This window comes from Python bivittatus, unplaced genomic scaffold (assembly GCF_059951505.1).
Source record: "Python bivittatus isolate LINGU-HERP-01145 unplaced genomic scaffold, Pbiv_v1 ctg000350_np1212, whole genome shotgun sequence".
NCBI classification, from domain to species: domain Eukaryota; kingdom Metazoa; phylum Chordata; class Lepidosauria; order Squamata; family Pythonidae; genus Python; species Python bivittatus.
In genome coordinates, this window is record NW_028277074.1 from 33,625,915 (window position 1) to 33,648,396 (window position 22,482).

Below are 22,482 nucleotides of genomic sequence, written 5' to 3' on the forward strand. Positions count from 1 at the left end.
CCTATGAGAATAGGGATATAATAACGGGATAAGGATATGGGAATACAAGACAAGACAAATTTAGTCTTTGGAAAGTAGCTTACATTTTGTCTTGTTACTGAATATGTTATTATGGAGTAATTAAAACTCTTTAAAAAGGCAGTAAGACTTAAAGAGAATTTTGTGGGATGCACGCCTATCAGCCAAATAATCCAGTATAATGATTGAGCTTGTACTGAATAGTGATAAAGAACTGTTAGATTTAGAGCAGTGATGTCAAATCCCCCATTTATCATTAATTCTGATGAAGAGACAGAGTACCACCACAGCTTTTGAAAAATCCCATCCATAATACATAAGTGTGTTACAAGCCTACATCTTGCTCTGTGGTTCAAATATTAGGCTGCTCTCAACTTCTTACATTAAGTAAACCTTGCTCACATAGGTCAGCCTTCAACAATAATCTTTCATGTCAACATAACATCAAGAATTCTATCAACTAGCAGAAAAACTCCATGTATCAATACCTTTCAACTTCTGCAAACAGTACAGGTTCATAGTATATTGTTAACACGTAACTCTCCCTAATTCTTACCATGCACATGGCTAATTTAGAGGTGTGTTTGTATGAAGCTTGTCTTAGAAGAGATGCAGGCTATGGAAATTTTAGAGGTCTTAGGTTATAAGGCCCTCAGCCAGTCAATAAACATGAGGAATCATAATATTGTCACACCTTACCATGTATTTATAACTACAGGAGCCATTTTTACATTTTTAGGCACTGAGCTCTAAGAATTGTAATTTCTATTCTATCTTTCCTTGATACAAAACCAGAGATACAAAACTGACTGTTAATGTGTTTTAACTCAAGCAACATTGCAATGATGATCACACATCTGCATACAAACTCAATAATGAGTACAAAGCCAATCTGAGTTTAGAATAAAAGACACAGAGTCTAATATATTAAGCACACATATTTACTTAATCTATACAGAACGGAGTAGATAAAATTTCGGTTTCACATTAGTGAAAAATTTCTACAAAATGTTCCTGAAAAGCAAAAACCAAGACTGCCTATTTAGTCAGCATTTTTCATGGGTATGGGTTGCAATAATAAAGCAGTGTTCAGCACAAACTAAAGTTCTGCATCACTTTTCACAGTTATTTCCATCTATGGTCTGAAGAGGTAGATTTTCTGCAACACCTGAGAATTGAACTGCAACAAAACCAGGTGTAAGAAAAGAATGGATTAGAAAGATACAGCCCTAAAATGTGCATGTATTTATTTGTGTTCTAAATGATTCTAGGGCTTAACTATTTACTGAGTATCTGAAGCCCAAGTTACACAATAGTAAAAATTGTGCACCCCCTATACTGAACACATTGGATGCAAATCAACTGGAGGTATGGAGTAGTGGACGGTATAAGCAATAGCTTTCTTTTTTTATAAGCACATGATTATCAATTTACACACAGCTAGCTGCCTGTAATAAGCATGAGCTGTACAATTAAAGTACATTGAACAAATCAGCAGAAAAATGGCAGTGCAGTATCCCACTATATGGCAAGAGACAAGTAATGAGCTTGTCCTCTCTACTAGCCCTCTATTGCTCAATGCATGGAATGTCTCGAGACTTTAAACAAAACCATCATTTAGACTTAAGAAAAAGATGGAGAAGAATTGCATGAGCAAGCCTTCTGAAAAGCTGTCATTATTTCAATACGTTTATTTTCTATATCTATAATTGCAACAGATTAAAAAAAAATACTCCTCTTGCCTACAAATAAGAGTAAGCATCTGGCCAGTTGTGGCTATAGGTAAAACTAATCCAAGTACCGTACCTAGAAGGGAATGTCTTTGCAATTTTTACTTTCAACATGCATGTGTTCCACTATCCAATTTCTCAGTTGATTTTCGCTCTTCTACAAGCTGAAAGTGTTTGCACTTCTAGCTGTATATTTGTTTGATGAAAGGTTCTCTAGTATCCATTATGCTTATGACAGCATAATTGGGCTTTGTATTTTCCACTATACACCATTTACCTTACAGAACTTGGAATTCATACAAAAGAGAATGCAAAATCATTTTAAGAACTAGAATACAAGTTCCAGTTTCCAATTCATGACTTGCCAAGTCCACTAATAATGTCAATTGATTTTTCTCAAAGGTATGAATTAATATCCTAAAGGTTTTCTTCAATCTTTGTTTCTATTAGGATATTTCACACTGTATATTGTACTAGGTAAGGATAGGACATCAGTAAAGCCTTAAATTCAAGTAATTTGCAACTAAACTGTAAGAAGAGTATACAGGTAGATAAAGAGAATTTATCAATAGTGTGCTTAAATAAGAAAAGCTTCAGGAAAATGAATCCAAACTAGGTACCAGAATTCGGTATTTTTTACATTGCCGCAAATAGCAACAACTAGAAAGCTGATATATGTAGGCAGAGTTAACAGCAGCATGTAACCTAGCAGTACTCTTTTGGTCCCTGTTTTTTTTTTTTAAATCAGATTATGGGAGATACCTAAACCTTTGCAACTGACCCTACATTCATAATTCTAACCACAGTACAAAAAACAGTAAAACAAATTAAAAAGTGGAGCCTTGTACGTTGTGCATTTGTTAGCAACATAAATACTGAAGTGCCAAATTCAAAGTAACTTAGATATCAGAAGGCACTTCTGTTTATGTATATGTTTTGTCTAGTAAGACAGTTCATTTTACAAAAGTAAGAGTTGAGAAGACCAGAATATTCTTCTTGTATTTTGAATTAGATAAATTATCTATATAATTTGTACACTTTATCATGGACAGACCAGTTTTTATAAGAATGTGTATCCTGTGAAATATACACCTTAGGATTTCCTGTACTGATAGTGTTGTTCATTTTCAGTAATGATGCATTTTATACATGCTCACATAATAAGTAGGCACCAAACCGAATGAAATAATTGCCCCCCAAAACAAAACAAAACAAACCCAAAGGTATATATTTTTTATCTAGTAACCACTAACCAAAATCTTGTTGCATTTTATAAGCTGCAACTATGCATGAGAGCAATTTTTAGATTACAGCTCATTAAAAAAAAAATCATTACGACAACAGCAGTGCATTCAAAGTACATCTGGATTTAAGTTAGTGGCTATTTAGACAAAATATGAATGCTTGTTTTCTGCCTTAGTTCCTTCAATTTAATAAGAAGGGCAACAGTTACTTAATTTATATTGACTATCAGACAATCCTGAGAAATATGAATTGTACACCCTGTTTTTCCAGTTGCAAAGTTATATAATAGCTGTAGGCAAGTTAGCAGCTACACTAAACCCTGTAAGATTTTTCAGCTTTTTCATATCAGTATGGCCAGTCACCTGCCAAATTGTATTTTGCTGTACTATTTGATAATTTCACCTCAGTTTTAAAACCTTAATATACTACACAGATTTAAGCTCAGTCTGCAGCACTGATCAAAGCTGTTCCTTTAACATGATGACAAATCTGCATGTGGGTCTTCTATGACACGGTAATGTGTTACTGGGCAAGAAGAAAAACACTGCATGCATCCTTAATGATTTTTTTTTGTATAAAAAAAGGCAAATGTGCAATACAGTTGTGGATTTTTTTATAGATAAGCTATTCAATAGCTGCTATGCAGCTTCCTGTACCAGGCAAATTCTGTTCTGTTCTAAGAAAATACAGATATGGTAGAAAAAGTAAGAAAATTTTCACCACAAAACTAATAGTTACCACCACCAGTTAAAGTTATACACAAAATATATCTCTTAATACAGTGTTTACATTTTAGTCAACAAAATCTGTGGTAGGAATGGAAACCAAACTGACAGTTTTTTCAGAACTTTCGTTTGCCACTCTTGTTTCAACACCTGGTTGGATTCCTTCTTGCTCTTTATTCGTAGAAATCTCCAGCTTCTCATGAGAGTTGAGCATGCACGATTGCAATATAGGTACAGCTAGATCAACATCTGCTTCTCTTGAAGAAACCTGTTCTTTAAGAATTTCCACCTTCTCATTCAACTCATTTCTTTCTGTTTGAAGAGCTCTACATAGCTTTTCCAAACGCTCCAGTTTTATTTGGAAACCTTTGTATTCTTTGTCCTTAACTGTCTTCTGTAATAAACAAGATATCATACAGGACCCAAGTGAATCTTACACAATGCACTGAAAACTGTTAGAATAGCAAATGAGAAAACTACACAAACTGTTGATGGTTACCCTTTTCTACTATCCAGTTACAGCTTCGTAATCTATATTTAAGATGACCACAATTCCAGTTCCCTTTTCTTGGTGTATTTAAGTTCTAATTTCCCATGTAAAAGTCTCCTCCTCTAATCTGAAAAGTCTGTTGCAACCCCTACTCATGACATTGTTTAAATGAAAGTGATATACAATTTATTCTGTATAAATAAAAAACACTTCCAGTCTTTTTCCAGATAACTGAAAATATTCAGACATAAACAGAATACATTTATTTTTATGTTGAAGATGGCCACACATTTTTATGAAACATAGCACTAGCAAATTTATCAGTTTAAATTATAAGTAAACCACATATAATCACATTATATTCTCTGAAATTCTGTTTTCTAATTGGTCATTGGGTTACCTTTAGTTTTCATCTAGTTCACTGTCTACAAAATTGTACAGAAGAAACTACATATTAGCATTTTGATTTTTAAGAATGGAAACTGATACTCACTTCTTCAGCCATTTGTAGGAGGGCCTTGTTGTTGTTTTCCCATTTTGTACGCCACACTATTATTTCTTTTTCCAGTTTTTTAATCTTTTTGGTCATCTGAAATTAAATTAATTACACTGATTTTGAGCAAATTGCTGGAAATGAACGTTATAACCTACGGAGGTTGCCACTTCAATATCTAGGTTGCCCAGTCTCTTGAGATTTAATCCAGATTTAATTTTAAAAAGGTAAATGTTATTTACTTCACAAGATTAAAAACAAAGTGCATGATCATTTTACAAAGACAAATGAGTCTGAGAACCCAAATAATTTACAGAAAATGTTAAGACAGATTGTATGATACAATCAGCAGCATGGATGAGAACATTAACCAAACAAAGACTGAGGTAATTAGGTGAATGATTGCAAGTTACACATAAATGGCAAAAAACCAGAGCGAGTACATGAATGTGTATACTTTGACAGAATTTTTACTAAAGATGGGAAAGAAAATAAGATGTACAAATTCAGATAGAAAGGTAGTGGGTAGAATGTTGTCTGTTGCAAGAAATGAATGTTTATCAAAATAATTAAAAATAGCTGGATATTGTATAGTATTGAAGATTGCGTTTCTGTACAATGTGCTCTATGGAACTGAGAGGTATGTCAGGAAAGACATAGAAATTAATGCATGGGAATTAGGTACTTCAGTGTGTGTGATAAAAGAAGAAGTGATAAGAGTCTAGAATGAATGGGTGCTGAATGAATGTGGAATTAATAGAAAAGTGAATGCCCATCCCATAAGAAGTATTTTGAGGTCATTTGGTCATATAGGGAAAATGCAAGAGATTGAATAGGAATAAAATATATGAAGACAAAGTGAATGGATCGAGAGAATGAATGAAAAAAATGAGGATGGATGAAATGGAGAAGACTCTCAAAAACAGGTGAGATGTTTAAAAAACACAAGGCAATGTATGAAGTGGTGCCCAGATGTGGTAGATGCAAACATGTTCTCCAAGGAGGGAACTGGATACATTTGCCCATTCAGAAATGAACTCCATTGAGTTCAGTGAGGTTTATTTCCATTAATACACAGACAAATCAGGAACAGTACAAAATCTTCTTGTGACAAATAGGTAAGAGAATAAAATACCTTTTCCATTTCTTGTCTGAAGGTTGTGAAAAGTTCATTACTCTTTGCCATAGTTGTCTGGAATTCCTCAAATTTATCCATGTAAAGAGAAAGCTAAAGGTAACAATGTTTAAATCCAATTTAGATACATAATTTAGAGTTATTTGCACAATATATTAATTATCCACTACAAATGTATAGAAAATAGCAAAAAAATGGTTTTGAATGGCTAATTTGGTCCTACATGAAGACTAACGTTGCCTAGATGTTGCCTAAAAAGACCTAGTTAGCTTTCAAAAGATAAAAGCTGAGGCACAGGTCTCTATAACAAACTAAGATTATATCAAAATGACAACACTCATACAGTGGTGTCATGAAACAAATCTCTATTCTTATGTACTTTCATTCCAAAGTCTGATGCAGATATGTAAATCACTTTTTTGCTATCATTATGTTAGCACTAGCATCACTGTTTAATGCCTATAAGCTAAGGTATGTTAAATGGATTAAAATTTATTTAAATATTAAAGAATTTCTAGCTCTATTTTTACATTACCATAAGAACTTCTATAGCAATTGTAACTTAGCAAAAACCCAAACACATCACCTTAAACACATATTTTTATCTGCACTGAATCATATTTTCTACCTCATTTTTTTATTAAAAAAGTAATAATAATTTGAATAATTATTGACTGCAGAATAAACAAAACAAAATATCAACACAAGTACAGGAAAGTTTTGTGCAACTAATGGCTTGCTTTCTGTGTTATTTCTTCATATTGACTATAGACCATTGTGGGGAGTGTTGGCCAGAATAACGGGAACAAAGGGAATAAAGGAACAAGAGAGCTAAGGGTTAATTTAACAAAACAGATGAAGACATGGATAATTTTGCAGGGACATTTAGATTTCAGCTAATAAAAGAATTTCAACAATAAAAGAATGAATATTAATCCAGGGGACTTTCAAGGAAGGTTTATATAAAAATGTGTCCTTATAAGTGGTTTATCACATGATACTTGGAGATACATCTGATATAGTATTTAAGCAAGAAGAACTCTAAAAATAGCAGCATGAATAAAATATAGCTACCTTATGAAATATATTTGCCCCATCACAGCAAGACAAACTGGCATCAGAATTGAAATGCATTACATACTGTTGTCTATTAATGCTCTTTTTAAAAAGGTCTTCTCAATCTGGTTTGTCTATGAAATCAGCAGTAATTTTTTTTAAATGGACGTGGCCTATAACAAATTGAATTACCTTGGAGATAAGGTTATCCATATACATTTCAGGGCTATGAAAGAAATTTCCTGTTAATGTAGCCTCAAACTATAGCACCAGTGGGTGACTAGTACCTGTTAACTGACATTCAGGCCTAATGCTATGGGAAATAATTGCCTAATTATTGTATCCCCTTTCCAGAGAATCCTTTTAGGCTTATTAGATTCAATAATTTCAATTTTTAAGAGACTTCTGAAAATTCATTTATGAAATTATAACTAAGTTAGTAATCACAATTTAAATTGGTTACCTGCTGTTTTAATTGGGCTTCTTGCTGCTTCATCTGTTCACATTTGTGTCTGGATTCAGTAGCTTCTTTTAACAGCTGAAGAGAAAGAAAATATTGTTTTCTCTCTAGAATACCTTAACGTCAGGAAAGACTACACATCTGATATGTATATACTTACGCAAACATGCACTTGTAGCTAGGAAAAGGCAATAGGGCCAACAGGCATACAGATGAATTGTATCAGACACTGTATTATTACAAAGTTATCCTGCAACAATGTGGTGTATACAATTTAAGAACCCATTAATCTACATAGGCTACTGATAGTACTATCAAAAAACAAACAGAATTTGCAGCTTGTAATAATAAAAGGTCTAAACGTGCTACTATGACAACTTACTAATTAAGGAATTTTTATCTCAAGTCCTTCTCTGAAAAACACTTACAAAGTCCTTTTCCCTCTGATGTTTTTCTTCAGCTTCTTTTATAAGCTGTGTTGTCTGCTGAAGCTTGGCATCCACTAGTTGCTGTTGCAGTTCTTTATGCTTGAAAACTTTATCCATGTGCTAGGGAAAAGCATAGCGGCAATCAAACGAAAAACCAAATTTTTAACATTGAGTAAGTGTTTCACAAGCCTGTTTTCTTTTATGTGCCCCCTCCTTCAATCATAGTGTCTACTTGAATCAACTAACATGACCTTCATTACTTATGACAAGCCAGGCGCAACTGGAAAACATGTGATAATAGTGATTTGGATGCTGGACCAGATTTGGGGAAACATAAGCTAACATCCTCAATAAGCATGGATACTGACTGGATAATGTTGGGCTACCTCTTCACCTAATCTATGTCTGTAGATGGATTATTCCCTAAATAATTTCCTAAATCTGGTCCAGAATGCTGGGGAGATGTGGATGAACCCTTATTTTGGGTAATACACTGTAATGAAGTATTACTAGAATGGTTTACTTACTTCTTCTCGGAGTGCATACTGTTCTACAAGTTTCTTCAGTTTCTCCCCCAGTTCAATATTTTCTTGGCGGAGCTTTGCATTGTGTACACCATGCTGTTCTAGCTGTGCCTGAATTTCATTTAACGTAATCTGGAAGTGTACTGTTGCTTCTTTACGTCTCTCCTCCTCTTCACGGGCTTGTTGCATATTTTCTTCCTTTTGCCCAAAGAGATTAAAATCCACTTACAAACATGCTTTTTTAGTTAGATTTTGGCCGTCAGTAAGAAAATGCAACCCAGTGTCATCTTAATGTCTCAAAATATTAGAATCATACTGGTTTTCAAATTCTTGCAACATTTCATCTGACAAGTATGCATGAAGACTGATTTGTAATTGAGGCACCATTTTTGTAAGGCTTCTAAACTATAGATGTGGTAACTGTGGACTTGAACTTGGAAAAGAAAGCTACTTATAAATAAATTCATTTCAAAGTAGAATCGCTTCGGATGAAAGCCAGCAGGACTACCACAGAGAAACTAGAAGGTGTCCATGTCCGGCATAGCTGGCTCTTGCTAGGCAATTAGGGACTATCCTGTTTAATTCTGTCCCTAACTTGAAGCCATTTTGTTGAACACTCTGCCCTACAGAAGAAATGTTCATGATATGATTCAGAGAAATATGAAAAAATCTAGTCAAATTAGCTGTAATAGGCCTACACAATAGTACAATATCAGTTTCAACTTATTATTCAGGTAATAGAAGATCAAAATCAGATTGGTTCTTATTTCAGCCACAGTGAAATAATAGGAGCTATTCCAAAGTTGAATTTCCACACAAGGAGTTAAGAACAGAATACCAGTTTCGCTGAAATTCCAAAGGTCACAATGATATAATGAATAGTCCTCATCTGGCACTAATAACTGGTTTGGGAGTGGTGCACTGTGTCAGACTTTTCAAAGTTTTCAAAAGTTTATGGTTTAAAAGTTGTTTTAGGAGTTTTTTAAAAGCATTATTTATTTAACTGTACATACTTTAAAAAATTGTCCTTTTTTAAAAAAAATCTCACTCTGGAATAGCTTTTAAACAAAGGAAACCCAGCATGTAAACTTAATAAATAATTTGGTTAGCTTAATATTACTATATGAACATAGTCAATGTGATTGATAAATCATGGCTTATTACTGAGAGTGATGTGTGTATGAGCTGTATGCAAAACAAGCCATGGCTTAATGTTATAAATCAACAACCATTTTAATAAGATATAAGAGGAAATATTTATTTATGGGATAAATGGATATAATCCTTTTCCTAATTGTCTCATGCTAGAAGCCCAAAGGAAAGCATCTAATTATATCAAATATTCAAATAATAGGAACATGGCATCATAAATCCTATAGTGACACTTTGCTAACAATTAGAGGAAACCAGGCCAAGAAAGAAAGGGAGCAGGCAGCTCTACATCTTTCTTCACCACTTTGAAAACTCTCCTGACTACAAGCTGCAGTTATCATATACCCTGAACTGAAAAACAGTACAACTCTATCTAGGATGGTCGTGCTGTTCCATTTAGTGCTTGGCTTTGGGAGTCACCCATGGAGGAGTGAAGGATGAAGGGAACACCCGCCTAGGCAGGTGAATCAACCCAGACAATGGTGGGGTAGTAGATGTTGCAGCCAGATCACCTTCACATCCATTCTTTTTCCCATTTTGTTACAACTCCAACACATTATACAGCCAGCCTTTTTTATACACAGCTATCTGTTTCAGGTTTGCCCATGGATTACTGCATAAAACTAACCTTCAGAGTCTTATTATGGCGTTGTAGCTCTCGACACAGAGATTCCAGTTTGCTACGTGCAAGAATTGCTTTGCTATGTTCACTCTGGAGGTGTACTTTCTCTTTTACAACCTGCGCTTGTTTCTTCTGCAGCATCTTCATTTGTCTCTGAACATTTCGGCTCTCCTCCAGCTAAACGGAAAAAGAGAAGATACAGCATATCTGAATTTAGTTACGATTAAAGAACATCTTTAACTTCTGGAATTCCAAGGAAGATCAATTTGGGACATGGCATGTACATTTGAAATTGTCAGTTTCTCTAATATGTAGTTTTATCTATCTTTAGTCTATAACTTGAAACTGAGGCTGAGGCAAAAGTCAACTCATCCCACTAACTCAGCTCTTACTACACATATCTTTATTATGGTAATGTTGGTAATTACCTGGAGCTTCTTTTCTATTTTCCCAAATAATAAGTTTTAATTACAGTTAAAAATATGTCACTTTTCATTTTCACTTTTGTGAAAATGAGAGTGTCAAGTATATTTTAAAAATACTTTAAAGGATCTTCTGCTAGGACTACCAGTAAAAAGCATCAGCTATGCATGTACACATATGTACAAACAACCAAAGAAACAGTAGCATTAAGCTACTTTAATGGCTTATGCAAAGGTACTCTTTTGTGCCAATGGACTTTGTGAAGCTACCTCTGCAGGAAGTAGCGTATTTGTCAGAGTTGAATTCACTTTTTAAATTATATTAAAGCAATTCAATTCCATGCTTAGCTTCCATTCCTAGGCCATACATTGATTGCCCTATCACTCAGGTACTACAGGTTCTCTTTCACCAGCTTCTACAGCTGACTTTTTCTGAAGTCAGAGAATCCCATTCACAGAACATGGTGTGGTGAAAGCTAAGCTACAGCCATGTTTGGAGAAAGCATCCAAGGAGCTGGAAGTGCTTCCTGGCCTTTTCCACATACTGTTTAGATTATATAAAGAACTAAGGGAAATCATTTTTCAAAAGACCAGGATAGGATAGAGAAAACACAAATCTTTGCCTGTGTTAATTTCTTGACTATTAAGGAAGATTCCTGAAGTTACTTGTTTGAATCTGCTATCTGCTGCATTACATTTTATTAGACAATAAATATTTGGTAATTGTTTTTAATTTGTTGTTTTTCCAGCAGATCTGTCCTTTAGATATATTCTTGCCAGACTTTACATGCAGCTACTTATATAAAGTCTCCACTGAGTTGCCCCCGACCCTAGTACACACAGGGACAAGACAATATGACAGTGGTTTGCTAATGCTCCTTTGATTTCCCAGTCTACTCTATGACCCTGGATTTTCCTGGTGTCATCCCATTAAAGTATTAGTTAGATTTAATCCTGCTTAGCTTGTCCAGGATCAGTCAAGGTTGATTAGGCTATCCACATATATAATATTAAATCTGCAACATATTACCAGGTCAGCATATTTCTTGCAAAGTGCTGCTAGCTTTTCTTCTGGAGTAGCAAGTGTGTTTAAAGCTTGCATAAGTAACAATACTTCTTTTCCTATGGACCAATAAAAATATTTATTACCAGACAGTGAGGAGCTTCATTACGTTAATAATTAGAATGTTGACAACCAAAAATGTAAAATATGAGGAAATTTAACCCCAAAAGCAACACCATTTTTGATATAATACAAGGCCTGAGAATGTGCAACAAAACTACTGAAAATCACAGTATAAATAAATTTGGTACAAATACTAGTTTCCATATAAAAAAAGCCAATTTATCTACAAAGTATAGAAGTTTAGAGAGGCAGCCAGTAAAGCACCGAACTTTTAATTATCAAAATTGTATTTAATAAGGTTTGATAAAATATTTCTTGAGTTTTAAGATGCATAATTATTAAGAGCATGGGAGTTTTAAATATGTAATAAAGACATAAACAATATGTTCAATGCTAGAAAACTATGTTTAAATGTCAAGAAGTACCTAAAGTTTTCTCTTTGTTTTTCTCATTTTCTGGGTCTTGCTGGCCATCAGGTGGATCAATACGGGGTTCTTCTCTCCCTGGAGTCTCCTCCCGCAACTCTTGGGTACAATACTCTTTCCCCAACAGCTTTCTGTTTCTGGAAATGTAATCTTCCACCTTCTGTACATCTGCATTTTCTCTGCTGTCACAGTTTGTCTCTGCTTGCTGCAGCATTGTATTCAACGTAGTACACTTGTTGTTCACTAACTGTTCCTAGTTGCTAATTCCAAATTCACAGATCTGTGATTCTTCCACAGTAATCAACTCACACTGGGAAGAGAAATATGCTCAAATTATTAAAGAAAAAAAACATGTTGTTCTAAGGCACCTGAAAGAATATGCATGTTACCCTAATAAACCACGCATGTTCACACATGACACAGCACGGCAAGGATGAGAAAGAGCAGATGCTACGGGAACAGCCACGTTCCCTGTTGACCCTGGGGCAATCCCGTGTGCTTACTTGGAGACAAGTCACTGCTTCAATGTTTAGAATTGTGCCGAAGGGAGAAAACACGATGGGAGCTCCATCCGGTAGTGATTCCCCCCTCGCCCCGGCTTTGGAGAGCTCCTCAAAAAAAGACCTGTGAAAAGCGGCACGGGGGGATAATAAAACTCATCCCTTTTGGCCGAACGTCGGGCTCTAGTCCAGGTATGGAGGTGAGAAAAGAAGAGACTGAATAAGCAGACTACCAGGAAAGCCTCTGAGCTACCTCCTCCACCAACCTCCTCCACCAAGAACCCGAACTGTGAAACCGGAAGCTTCTTAGCGAAGCGGGTTAGAACGAAGCCGCAGGAGGAACTTCCTGTCTCTTATGCGCAAATACCCGGCTGTTGCCGAAACCCCGCCTCTTCGGGCGCGCGCCCCAAGGGTAGGCGCAGGACGTGGGCGCGGGGGGAGCGCGCGCCGCACCGACCGCTTATTCCCACCTCTGCGGAGAAAATGAGCGCCTGGCGCGGCAAGAGGACGCAGGAAACCGAAGCGGTGGCATGTCCTTATTCTGATAAACAGTTCGCTCGATTGGAAAACCACGAACACACGTTTGCTCGCTACATTTTGCCCTAAGATCGCGAGTAATCTTCAGTTGCTACTTCCTGATCGCTCCTCCTGGGTCACCTACAACAAACGGCTACGGAATTCCGTTGTTGAATTTCTAGTCCCGAGAAACGTGTGCTATCACAAGCTGAAGGTTTTAATCGCCTTAAAGTTTGGATATTTCTGCCAATTCTATAGGAATTATTTGTCATTAAATGTACGAGGAATTTGATTTATTTGATTAATCACGTTACCATTTTGAATTACTAATGATTTTTTCATAATGTATTAACCAGTTAAAAATACTAAATGTGCTCTCTGTCAATAAGAGGCCAAGCAAAACAAATGAAAATAGATTCCTATAAGGTGTATCCACGCTATAGCAGTTAATAATAGCTGAAGTAATTTCTAGCTTTGGCTTTCAATATACTAACCAAAAAAGGAATCAGAATAAAGAAAATAGCAGGTTTTTTTTCACATTCTATAAGTTATTACAATTCAATTTGTATTAACTTTATAAATCTGTGGACAGCCTTCCCCTCACCCCCCCCATTTCTAATATTTCATTTTCTATTTTACTTTAGTTGATGTGAAGAAAATTATGCATTGATTGGATTTTCTAACAAGAATATAATGTTTAGAAATACAAAATATATTCCATTTTAGATAAATTAAAACAGTAATAAGAATGTAGAAGGATGGTTACAGGTGAGAAGTGCAACTTGCACAGAACTATTTACTAAACCATGAAAAAATGTGTTTTGAACCTGAATGAATAGACATAGCATAAATGATTATGAAAAAATATAATAAAACAAGGATAAGATATAGTATCCTATGTCAGTACATTCCACGTGCCTCCTAGTATATAGGATACAGGCAATAATAATATGTTGGCTGGCAAGACAGTCTTTAGATTAGAAATCCTAGTTTGCATAGAATTGGATAAGCATGCTTCAGACAAAATTGGACTTTGGCTGTATTTGTGGCATTCTAAACAAATTGTCAGTTTAGACTTGTGTCCTGACCATTAGCAGGATGCAGCATGTGGTATAGGTATAACTTGTAATCTAATCTATTTTTATATTGCTAAAAAGCATTATGTGAAAGCCTCAGCTGACCAAAATCATGGGCAGTGTAGATCAATATTTATGAGTTATCTCTTGATGATTCTGCTGCATGGAAGATTGTAACCTGAAATGTAAGAGAAATACATGATAAGGATCATGAATTAATGAATGAAATAAATAGTTATGCTGTATATTTGTGAAAATAAAAGAAAGATCAATGAAGTAGTGTGATTTTGTGGAATAGAGCTGATTAATACATGTGTGGAAGTAAAAGTGTAGGTTTAATTATGAAAGGACTAAAATGTATGTCAGCAAGTATGAACAGGTTCCATCTAGGTTATTTTGAGTGCATGTGAAAGTAAGAATTTGTAAGTGGGTAATAGTTGTATTTTATACCCTAGTGAATGGTGGAAATGAAAACAAGGGCAAAGTTGGGAAAAAACTGTGCAACATTCTAAATGAAATGTGAACTGTAGGAAAATTTTATTGGGTGAATTAATAGATAGGTGGGAATGAGGTAAGTACAGAAAAAGTGACTGTATTCGGAGACTCAAGAATGAATGAGCATAGGGATTGTTCATGAATTTACTTAGGAAAAAAGTTTGTTTCAAATATGTGTTTTAAGTTTATTCATGTTAAAGGAATGTACTAAAAAGCAGTTCTGGTTTGATTAGATTGAGAGAATTAGTGAAGAATGATATCTAAGATAGCTTGTTGCCATAGGAATTTGATAGGTTAAGATTATGGGAGACCTATTTCTGGGTGGTCCACACTTTCCTGATTTCTTCCAGGGGAATACTACTCTGCGGTACTACCTTTGTTTTGTGTGGTTTCTGTTTCCCTTCCATGTTTACCAGTTCCATTAAGAATATTTAAGTACAGAGTCCCTGGGTTAAGAATGCCTGGTTTAAGGACAACCCAGTTAACAAATGAGCCTATTATAGCAGAATTCGAGTTAAATACACAATCATTCAAGTTAAATAAACAATGGTTCGAGTTAATTACACAATACTACTTATACAGTATTATACAATAATACTGTTCCAGCGTACATACAAATTCGATTTAAGGACAGACCTTGGGAATGGAACTAGTTCTTAAACTGGGGACTACCTGTAGTTTCCCTTGAGACAGGATCAGTTCCTGGTTATTGGACACAACTATGTAGTTTCCTCAGCAATTATACAGAAGTTTGCTACTGATTTATTCTAGCATGTTTTTAGTTCTCAGTCTAGCTTTTTCTCAGGTGGTTTCCCATTCAGATTTGACTTAGCTTTCTGAGATCCAGTAAGGTTGGTTAGCTGAGCATTAAAGGTATTATACATCAGTTAAAATGTCCCGTGTACTATTCTAATTTGAAACAACTGCTGTTGCTATTTAAATTTACTGCTGAATTTGGTAAGATATTAATGAACTGCTCTTATTACTTAATTATGGCTTTGCTTTTTATTGAGGTAGGCTATGTAGTGCCCTTGGGATCTTCCTGTCTTTAACTGTCTTTAACTTTTAAAAGATTTTAAGAGTTTGTCTGATAATATCTTATGCATGTGCCTGCTTTTCCCAAGAATCTCTTTGGCTACTGCTAGACAAATTAGCTATAAACATCTGTACCTAGCACTACCTAAACCAGAAAAACACCCTGAATGTGTTTCCTGCAGGAAAAGCTGATGGGTAGCTTTTCTATCTGCTATTCTACACAAAACTACACAGAGCACTTGTAAACTGCTGACTTGCCTTTCTCATAAAGAGGGGCAAGCTCAGTAGCCATTCTAGTGGTTAAGGAAGGCAGGAAAGACAGGAACTTCATTGCCATAAACATCATTTGGCTTGCAAAGGCACCGGCAATAGGATGACTTCAAATAAACTTGCAAAGAGTTAAGTTGCATTCAGTATTCTGAATTCAGTATTCACCTGAGGTGAATGCAATAAATAATAGTAACTTGTTAACAAACTTGCTGTCTTAATTATGAATTACATTAAATGTTTATTTGGAAGAAAGTTCCTAACGGTTATTTTTATACTGAAGGAAAAATAGCTCACTCAATGACAAAAGACAATAAAAACCAAGCAATACATGCCCATCTTGTTTCCATTCCTTTGGTTCAGATGGTGGCCATGTTTGCACACATGATAAATCATAAATCAAGGGTTCTCAAATTGTTTTTAAAGCTGATCCAACTTGCATAGGCAAGAAATGAGCTAAGGCTAGCAAGTTAAGCAAAAAAGTGGTGGGCTTGCTTATTTCAAATGTTAAGCAGGAGAAAGCAGAGGAATTCTACTCCTATTTTCCCTGTCTTTACGTGGCTACTTTAGTACAGAGTGGGAATAAACACAACAGGGGAGGGTACAGATAAATAAGGATGTGGTAAAGGATCTTTTAGATGATTTGAATCCTTAGTCTCTTGATTAAATATTCCCTAGAATACTGAAGAGATGTTAAAACCTGTATCAATTGTCTTTGAGAAGTTCTGGAGAACTGGGAAGGTGACAGAAGACTGGAGAAGAGCAAATGTGATTCCTATATATGGGATCCAAAAGAGTATCCTAGTAATTAGTTACCAATATTTGGCAAGAAGACAGAGCAGAAAATAATGCAGTCCATTTGTAAGAATCTTGAAGACATTGTTGTGATTGCTAAGAGTGTGGCGCATGGGAGACAAACCTTGTCTCCTTGTTTGTTAAACTATTTTGATGGACAAGAGGAGTACTGTGGATATAATCTACCTTCATTTCAACAAAGCTTTTGACAAGGTTCCACAGGACATTCTCATTGACAAACTTAAAATATGGTTCAGATGGTACTACAATAAGGTCCCCAGCAGACTGAGTAACCTCACTCAGCTAATCAGCATTAATGGCTCTACATCAAGCCAGAGAGCAGTAACCACTGGGCCCTGTAGGAATGTGTCTTGGGCCCAGTATTATTCGGTATTTTTATTAGCGATCTGGATAATGGAATTGATAAGCTGCTTAGTTTACAGATTATACAGAACTGGAATGTGTGGCAATATTCTGGGGAAAAAAAGTGAGATTGCAATCTAACCTGGACAGATTGGAAGACTGGGCTGAGAGGAATAAGAGGCCCTTCAACAGGGAGAAATGGAAGGTATTACATTTAGGGAGGAAAGATAAGGGACACAAACAAGATGGGGGATTCATGGTGTTCCTTTCTAGACTGAGCAATCACTCCAAAGCAAGCTACAATTGATTTAATATTGAGTTTGTACTTCAAACAGCTAAAAATACAGGTAGAACACCCAGTTACACAGTCACGCACATGCTCCAGGAGAAATGCAAAGAAGGTGATATTTTGCCTGGTAGCCAGGCACAACATCAGCAGCACCAATGCAGCTTTAAAATTGAGAGTTCAGAGCCAGAGGTCCACAGAGTCCCGTTCAAAGTTGTAGCTGTATAACACAAGAGGCCAGGCTAGAAGTTGGGCAGCCAGCATCCATGTTCAGGAAAACAGGGGAGACAGTGACAGAGAAACAACAGAGGTAATAGGTCAGTCCAGAGGATTCAAACACCAGAGAGTTCCACAAACTTAGAGTTATAAAGCCAAGAGTCCATGAGCACAGTAAGGAACAAGGATACAGGAATACAGGTCCAACATCAAAGAGTTGTTTCAGCAGAGAACAAAGTCCTGGCCACTGCTCCTCAGTAACCTCAGGTGCAGGTGTGGCTTAATTAGGGGCACTGTTGTCCTTGCTTCCTGAGTAGCTGAGAAGACTGCCTTTGCTCTATTCTCTGAAGCTGATGATGTGCCTTGGGGCTAGGCACACTGCCAGGATCTGGCCCTTCACCTGAGTTTGCCCTCACCTGCTCCTGCTTATTGTCTGCCTGGTCTACATCAGATGTTTTATTGCCTGACAGTTCCCAAGACTTGACAACTTGTTGAATCAGCCTTTGATTCAAAGGAGTAGACCATAATAATACCTGGCTTGGAAGCATTACATCACAGCAAAACCTATGTGTTGTCATTAATAACAAGCTGAATGTCAGCTATCAGTGCTAGCTATTCTGGCTGCATCAGATGAAGCAATATATTAAAGACATGTGAAGAAATTATTCCTCTCTACTCTGCATTAGCGAGACCATACTATGTACTGTACTGTACACATCAGGGTACCACATTTCCAGCAAGATGGTAACAGGCTACAATAGGCTCAGAGGACAGCAACAAAGATGATATGGGGACACTGAGGACATGCCCTAAGAGGACAGATTAAAGGAACTTGGCATATTCAGTGTGAAGAAAAGATGACTTGAGAGAACCAGTCCCACTTTCACGCACATAAAAGGATTCAACAGGGAAGACGATCAATTTTCCATTGCTACAGAAACTAGGCCCAGAAATAACAGGTATAAGATGCAGCTACCTAGATTTTGGTTAAGTAAAAGGAAACATATCCTGACACAAAAATATTACAAGACTGGAACAGTGTATCTGTGCAGACTGTGGGTTCTCCATTTTTGGAAGTTTCAAAGAAAAAAATAGAAATACCTCTCAAAGATGCTTTGTTTTTCCTGCACACTGCAGAAAGTTGGACTAGATGACCCTTTTGGTCCCTTCTAATTCGAGAGTTCTAGGATTCAATAAGTGTATATGTTAGTGAAGTTCAGTGTATGTATTTCCCAAAATTTAAATTTATAGCTTTTTAAAATGGAAATGTTTACAGCTGAGTGGCAAGAGAAAAACCTAAAAATGACCAATCTACTGTATTGCTGAGAAGTTTATTTGTTGCGATCCCCAAGCCCATTAATTTTATTCATGAATGATCTTGTCTGGAGGTTGCAGTATCAGAGTGTGAGAATACTTGCTGAAAATCATGTTACTTGCTAACCATTGTTAACAAAACAAGCTCCACAACAGTTTAACATATGGCTTAGTTCATACATACAAGCTTTTTAGGTTTGGACTTACGCCTTCCAAGATTCTCCATACATGGGATGTTTTGTGAGAGGACAAAAGAGCCCACAGACATTCAAGGAGCAACAACCACCCTTTGTTAACTTTCTACTTTGCTCTGTACCACTCAGTTAAAGAAAGCAAGTCAGCAAGCAGCTTCCTTTTACTCATTTGGTCCTTCTGGATATTCTGGTTAAGGCCAGTACTTAAGTTTAGTTCACCTACAGAGAGAAAAGAGTGAAAAAATAGGTGTATGTGTGCGCACATGCTCCTTCAATGATCAATTCTCTAGGCTGAGCTGCTCAGAGAAAGGAAATGAGCAAATAAGCAGATGCTACCGCTTTTCATTGCCATTGTGGGCCTAGTTCTATTTGCCACCATGCCCAGAAAGGATGAGTCAGAAAGGAAGGAGTTGCTGCTGCCTGTTCTTGCTTGCAGGCTCCGCATCTCCAAAAGCAGCAGAACACAAGACAGAAAAACTTGGCAGTGGAGGAATTCCAGGGCATTTCCTGACTGGGGTTCCTCCTCCCTGCCCTTTATTAGCTCTTCTTGTGGGCAGAAGAAAGGAGAAGACTGCTGCTAGAGGTTAGGCTTCTTTTCCCTGACCAGCTGGGTTTTCCTTCAAAATAAAAAAAAGGGCAAGAACCAAACCTCTTCAAATTGGTAAAGGTAGGCCCCTGGCAGCCTGTCGTTTCAAGTATCAAAAGCCTCTCTCCCTCCTCTCATTAAGACGTCACACGGGACTGACTCACCAGCCCTCTGCGGTGCAGCGGTAGCAGCCTGGATTTCGCACGAGGGGAATACGGGGACCAAGAGCCGATGCGGCAGCAGAATCGACCCCATTTATAAATGGGAAGCTCGCGGCAGCGGGACTTACGGCACCGAGCCGCCAAAAGGACACCCCTCCACACGTTCCTCTTCTTCTTCCTCTTCTCCACCCCCTCACTGGAGAAAGAGCGCGACGAGCAGGTGCACATGGCCTCCAAGAGTCTCCTACCCTCTTTCTCCAGCAGACCCTTCCAGGAGAAGGACGCGGCTGCGACCCATCCCGCTCCGGCGTGGCGTTCCCCGCAGGGGATGCAAAGACACTGAGGGAAGAGGGGGAAAGTCCTCCCAAAACTGAAACTGTAACACACCGCCTGGCACTGGATCCCTTCTCACCAGGCAAAGGGGGAAAGAAAACACAAGGGATTACCTTCGAGCCGTCCCGCACCAACCGCAGGGCCGCCGCCGTCCCCTTCCCTTCCGACGGCTCCTGCTCAGCGGTCTGTTCGGCCTCCGCGGCAGCGTTGCCTTAAACACACGCTGGGCCGGCTCTGCGCGCCGCCATAACCTGAAGACAGCATCCAAACAAGTCGGCCCACACCGGAAGCCCTCCATATCTCCCTGGGCTCAGCCAATCACTGGGCGTTTTTCTCTGCATCCTGGGTCTGTCTTTACTCCGATGGAAGCACGCTATTGCACGGCCATGGTAGCAGTTTGGAACTACAACTCCCAGTGTTCACGCGGGATCCGCATAGGGGCTTGCCCGGGGATCACAAATGTGCTTTCGCTTTCCCCTCAAGGGGAGATGTACTCTCACTGCTTCACGGGATATGTAGTTTTTTGGCCGTGTTTTCTTCTAGGGCATGCGATGGCGGCGGCGGCTGCGCGCCAATGTTTCCTACAAGGTACCTTCGGCTTTTAACGCGCTCTCTCAGAGAAGTGCAGCACAGTAGAGTAGGGTGAGTCTTCTTAAGTCTGAGATGCTTTGTGACTCCGTCCTGGCCCTTAGGAGGCATGTAGCGCAGATTGGTGTATGAAGCACTTGTTTTCAAAAGATATTGTAGTCGCCGCACCACGTGAAAGAACTAGTGGACTTTATGAAAGAATTTCTCCTGTCGTATTATCTGTTTCGCGGGCAGAGTTGGGACAGGCTGGTAGCTACGTTATACTATAGTCGCAGCGGAGCTTTTCCCAGCCTGCATCTTTATTTCTTCCACAATATACGGATTGCTGGTATTAATTTATCTTGATCTTTCAAGTTAGATGGGGGCTGATTGTTACCCTACGTTCTGCCTGGAACGTTCAGAATCTCTTTCAAGGTGAAAAGGCGACATTTACCCAATATCCTTTGCGTGAACGCGTTTTAATCCTGTACAGTGAACTTTGTTGAAGTACGTCTACAACAAATACGGTCGCTGCGCTATATGTGAGCGTGTAACGGCATGTGTTTTCCAGTTAAGAGACGGCATTCAAAAAATACTTAGCACTATTCCACTGAAGCTCAGACATCATTTTTTAAATTATGTATTAATAATTGTGAATGCAAGACGTATAGTAGATTGTAGAGGTAACAAGGGGACTTCATGTAGCGGCAAATCTACCACTTTCTGTTAAAAATAACATCAACAGCAATCTGGCAATTTTGTAGGAGTCTACCCAATCATGTGCTATAGCTGTGTTTGCATTAGGTCCGAACCACAAACTACTCAGCTACAGTTGTGTATGGCATGAAGCCCACGTTGTTAGTCTATGGTGGTGTGTTGTATGAACCCAGAATAATTGGTAACTTGTGTAAATCATGGCTAATTAAGCATCTCATAGGAACATAGTTAATGTTTGCTTCAGTATGCAATGCAAGTTATCAGTAAAGAATCTTTAAATCTTAACTAGATTTATACTTGTTTTTGAAAATTGCACCCAGCCAGGTTGCAAATCATGCCATTTTAGCTGTCATGATTTGTCTTTCTTACTTGGGGGGATGGTTAGGCAAAATTTTATTTGGCAGGATAGTGGGAAGCAAGATGGATTAAGAAAAAGGAAGTAGAGAAAGTAATACATAAATTATAGAAACTGGAGAAACTGGATATTGATGGATTGAGAAGATTGTAAGACTGCATAGATGAAATATGGAAGGACTACTGACTGGACAAGAGATTCAAAAGTGGATCTGAATCTGCACTTGGATTGGACCAGAAGGTGGCAAGTCCTTGGGCTGTGGTGCAAATGATGAGAGTTGGTGAGTTGTGTGGCAGTGCTGTTAATGTAGGTGCCCACAGGAAGATGAAAGAGGAGTGTATAGGCTCTGCTGTTGTGCAAAAAGAACATTGAACTGGTATAGGAGCCTGATCCCAGCTTTGATCCCGTAGGAGTGTTATTTCTGGAGAGTTCAATGAGAGAGACAGCCACAAAGGCAGAGAGTGGAAAGAGGCTAGTGTGATGGGCTGAATGAAAGAGTTGGGGTTGCAGAGAGCTTCAGTATCTGGTCAGAAGTGGTCAAGTGACTAAGAGGAACTGGAGCAGATGGCTGAAAAGGGACTTGGATTGCCAGAGATTTATGGAACAGAGTCCTCAGATAGGAACTGGGGAGTTGTGAGAAAATTTCACAACTCCC

At 37.7% G+C, this 22,482-nt stretch overlaps 2 protein-coding genes across 11 annotated transcripts in view; one reads left to right on the plus strand and one right to left on the minus strand.

Annotated features, from left to right (window-relative positions):
* Positions 1 to 943: 943 nt before the first annotated feature.
* TXLNG (taxilin gamma) lies at positions 944 to 20,555 on the minus strand. 7 transcript variants are annotated; one of them, XM_088144903.1, is made up of 11 exons: positions 20,302 to 20,555; positions 18,702 to 19,327; positions 12,052 to 12,361; positions 11,531 to 11,622; positions 10,085 to 10,255; positions 8,308 to 8,502; positions 7,781 to 7,900; positions 7,356 to 7,430; positions 5,837 to 5,929; positions 4,702 to 4,797; positions 944 to 4,112 (listed from the first exon to the last, which is right to left on the minus strand). In XM_088144903.1, exons 3-11 carry the CDS (start codon positions 12,263 to 12,265, stop codon positions 3,786 to 3,788), a joined length of 1,383 nt encoding a protein of 460 aa, XP_088001029.1. In that variant the 5' UTR covers positions 12,266 to 12,361; positions 18,702 to 19,327; positions 20,302 to 20,555; the 3' UTR covers positions 944 to 3,785. The 7 variants fall into 7 exon arrangements, with proteins under 7 accessions (XP_088001029.1, XP_088001028.1, XP_088001030.1 ...); XM_088144902.1 differs by having other exon boundaries at positions 18,702 to 20,194; XM_088144904.1 differs by lacking the exon at positions 20,302 to 20,555 and adding an exon at positions 19,859 to 20,294.
* Positions 20,556 to 20,644: 89 nt separating this feature from the next.
* The window catches only part of CTPS2 (CTP synthase 2), a 93,219-nt gene continuing 91,381 nt past the window's right edge, over positions 20,645 to 22,482 (plus strand). For 3 of the 4 annotated variants that reach the window (XM_007428870.4, XM_088144896.1, XM_088144897.1), the window contains exon 1: positions 20,679 to 20,830. In XM_007428870.4, coding sequence (XP_007428932.2) covers positions 20,763 to 20,830 — 68 coding nt within the window. In that variant the 5' untranslated portion in view covers positions 20,679 to 20,762. Of the gene's footprint in view, positions 20,831 to 22,482 lie in introns of all 4 variants that reach the window. The other variant, XM_088144898.1, reaches the window with a different exon arrangement.